Source organism: Colobus angolensis, unplaced genomic scaffold (genome assembly GCF_000951035.1).
Source record: "Colobus angolensis palliatus isolate OR3802 unplaced genomic scaffold, Cang.pa_1.0 Scaffold101, whole genome shotgun sequence".
Classification (NCBI taxonomy): domain Eukaryota; kingdom Metazoa; phylum Chordata; class Mammalia; order Primates; family Cercopithecidae; genus Colobus; species Colobus angolensis.
In genome coordinates, this window is record NW_012111031.1 from 5,899,013 (window position 1) to 5,902,854 (window position 3,842).

The 3,842-nt window shown below is 42.2% G+C and overlaps 1 protein-coding gene across 2 annotated transcripts in view; it reads left to right on the forward strand.

Moving 5' to 3' along the window:
• KIAA0226L (KIAA0226-like ortholog) overlaps window positions 1-3,842 on the forward strand; it is a 48,162-nt gene that overhangs the window by 28,030 nt on the left and 16,290 nt on the right. For both annotated transcript variants that reach the window (XM_011939826.1, XM_011939834.1), the window contains exons 7-9: window positions 276-336; window positions 1,293-1,425; window positions 3,176-3,321. In XM_011939826.1, the coding sequence (XP_011795216.1) occupies window positions 276-336; window positions 1,293-1,425; window positions 3,176-3,321 (340 nt within the window). The remainder of the gene's footprint in view (window positions 1-275; window positions 337-1,292; window positions 1,426-3,175; window positions 3,322-3,842) is intronic.

Below are 3,842 nucleotides of genomic sequence, written 5' to 3' on the forward strand. Positions count from 1 at the left end.
GAGTTGAATGAAAAAGCAGATATTCATTATGGTCTGATATCTCTTTGGCCTCTCAGTTATATTTTGGCGAAATTTCAGATGAAATCCCATCTTTGATCATTATCTATACTCTCATTATCTGTTCTGTCCATTTCTCAGAAGCTGAAACGTGGAGATGTTGAATAATTTGCTGTTTCTGAGATGCAGGGAGTGATTTTAGTGTTCTTATGAAATGGACTGCGATGAAATGAAACAGACTAAACGACCTCACCACTCTTTCTTTTATCTTCCCACAGAGCTTGGAGATTTTAATGATATCACAGAAACCTGTAGCTGTTCCTGCAGCTCCTCTAAGAGGTATCTGTCTTCTGTGCACAGTGCACATAGACCCTTGGGCTGTCACCTCTGAGGCAGTGTGAACACTAGGCCTCTGACATTCTGGGCCCACTTCAACTAGTTCCAATGATTTGTTCCCACGAATCTAGGAGATTACCACCTAGAAATGAAATAATCACCCCCAAACTTTCTATAGTGTTTTACAATATATAAAAGGCTTTTGTATGCATTTTCATTTAATCCTCATTTCAGTTAAACAGGCTGGGTGAATTTTATATATGCATGTGTGTGTATATTTATGATTTTTGTTCTTGTTGTTTTTGAGACCGAGTTGTGCTCTTGTCACCCAGGGTAGAGTGCGATGGCCTGATCTCGGCTCACTGCAACCTCTGCCTCCTGGGTTCAGGCAATTCTCCTGCCTCAGCCTCCTGAATAGCTGGGATTACAGACGCCTGCCACCACACCTGGTTAATTTTTTTTTGTATTTTTAGTAGAGGTGTGGTTTCACTATGTTGACCAGGCTCATCTTGAACTCCTGACCTCAGGTGATCCGCCCGCCTCAGCCTCCCAAAGTTCTGGGATTACGGGCATGAGCCACCGTGCCCGACCATGTATTTATGTATTTTTAAACCTAATTTTGTAGACATAAAAATTGAGACTCATACAGGATGTGCTTCAGGACGCGAAGGCTGTGAGGTAGAAGCAGGGCTTGAATGCAGGTCTTCTGACTCTAAAACCGGTGCTCCTTCACCACACCTCTAAGTCTTAGTGCCCTCAGTAAATAAAAGATGTTTTATTTATTGAACATGGAGGAGCTATGTTGAGTAAGATACCTGGTGCGTGATTGATGCATCATCTCATACGACAGCCTCTTCTGAGTTTTGGGGGCTGGGAAGAACAGTTGAAAGCCTCAGGAAGACCCTGAACATACTCCTCATGAATATAATTTTCCGGTTTTTGCATCTCTTACATTTCAGTGTCACTTATGAGCCAGAGTTCAATTCTGCTGAACTATTAGCCAAAGAGCTGTACCGCGTGTTCCGGAAGTGCTGGATACCGTCACTAGTTAATTCTCAGCTGGCAGGTTCCCTGAGTGCAGCTGGCTCAATAGTAAGTATCAAAAAACATTGACCTTGAATTGAAAGTTCCTAAATCCTCATTTTGCCTGCCCTGTTCACTTTAAACATTTGTGTTTCCTTGTATGGTCATTGGATATTAGGGGAGACTCAAAATGAATGAGGAAACTGGCATGTATTGAGTACTTGTTGTGCACCAGAGACTGCTCAGCAGTCCACATTATTTTATTTTATTTATAATTTTTTTTGAGATGGATTCTTGCTCTGTCGCTCAGGCTGGAGTGCATTGGCGCAATCTCAGCTCACTGCAACCTCCGCCTTCTGGGTTCAAGCGATTTTCCTGCCTCAGCCTCCCAAGTAGCTGGGACTATAGGTACCTGCTACCATGCCCAGCTAACTTTTTGTATTTTTAGTAGAGACAGGGTTTCACCGTGCTGGCCAGGCTGGTTTCCAACACCTTACCTCAAGTGATCTGCCCACCTCGGCCTCTCAAAGTGCTAGGATTATAGGCCTGAGCCACTATGCCCAGCCAGCAGTCCACATGTTAATCCTCGTAAGTATCCTATTAGGTAGAGGCTGTCCTTATTTTTATTTTTAAGTGGTGGGCCCAGTCTCCCAGCAGGGCTGGTCAGCCGTGAAGCAGGAGTCATGACCAGGCTGCCTCACTGGAAAGCATATATTGGTTACCTCATGGAACACACTGCTCACTGCTGTCAGAGAGCAGCCAGCCTTCTCGGGGAAGAGAATATTATGACAAAGGCTAAAATAGGGGTAGGGAAAATGCCCTCCAAGTGCAGAGGAGGGTGTGTTTAATTTTACCGGAGGAACTTAGGAAGGCTGATTGCAGATTTCAGAACTTGAGCTAAGTATTGGGCTGGCCAGAACTGTGGCAGGTAGAAAGGTTGGGGGAGGACATTCTTGGCAAAGGGGAGCTGCAGCAAAAGCAGAGGGGCATGCTATGCTCTTGAGCAGAGTGATTTGGTGCGGTTGGATAATACCCATTTGTGAGTATTTGTGTGCGAGAGGTTGTTCTTTATGGAAGTAAGGTTTGAATGATGGTAGCCAAATTGTGGAGGATGTAGAATGCTAATTTGAGAAGTTTGGATTTAATTTAATTTAATTTAATTTATTTATTTTTTGAGGTGGAGTCTCACTCTGTTGCCCAGGCTGGAGTGCAGTGGCACAAGCTTGGCTCACTGCAACCTCCACCTCCAGGGTTCAAGCAGTTTCTGGCTAACTTTTGTATTTTTAGTAGAGATGGGTTTTCACTATGTTGGCCAGGCTGGTCTCGAACTCCTGACCTCAAGTGATCCGCCCATCTCAGTCTCCCAAAGTGCTAGGATCACAGGCGTGAGCCACTGTACCCAGCTGAGAAGTTTGGTTTATAAATGACAGTGGGAAGGTCCAGTGGTTTGGGGGGAGGCACTGAACATTTATAAGCAAGGGGAATGGTCTTAATAGAGCTGTTTCTGGGGAAGACTAATAATGATAGGGGTTCTGATTGGTAGCATTTCTCAGTCTGTTGACTAAGAGGGGTAAGACTTCTGCTATTCGTAAATGCATTCCAGGTCAAAATGACCTACTTACAGTAAATTTGAAGTCTGGAAATAAATGAACTAAAAATACTAAGAAAAGTGATCTCATCTGGGTGGTGTTTAAAGTTAAAAGCACTATTAATTTTTCATGGTAAGTTTTACTGTTGGAAATACATTTAGGTGTTCCTTTAATTTAAATTCTTTGAAATATGCTTAAGTTGTTCCTAAATCATTTTATGTCTTATGCAGGTTGTAAATGAAGAGCGTGTCCGAAAAAACTTTGAATCCAGTATGAATGTTGTACAGGAAATTAAATTTAAGTCTAGGATCAGAGGGACTGAAGACTGGGCTCCTCCTAGATTTCAAATCATATTTAATATTCATCCACCACTCAAGTAAGTAAGGGCTGCTGCTTGGGCCTCCAATCCATTTAAATCACATTGTAACAGATCCCACCTGACGCTGTATGGCAGTAGGTGAAAAAATACATATGCTAAAGAACACAGGAAAATTTGTTTTAGGGAAAGGAAAGTTGGCTGTATTTTCTGGCTTAGGTTTTTTTTTTCCCTCTTGTTTACCATGGACTTTTGGGGCCTCTGTAAGTTTTGACAAGTTGAGAATTCAACTATGCAAGCCTAATTGTAAATGTTACATAGCAACTCACAATTAAATAGGCTTAAAGGAGATTTTTAAAAGTGGCTAATATCAAAACTTAAAAATTATATACAGTAATTTTTTAAAAATTTGTTTCCTTTTTGAAAAAGTTAGAGATGGGGTTTCACCATGTTGCCCAGGCTGGTGTTGGACTCCTGGGCTCAAGTGATCCACCCACCTCAGCCTCCCAAAGTGCTGGGATTACAGGTGTGAGCCACCTCGCCCAGCCTATGATAATTTTATTTTATTTTATTTTATTTTA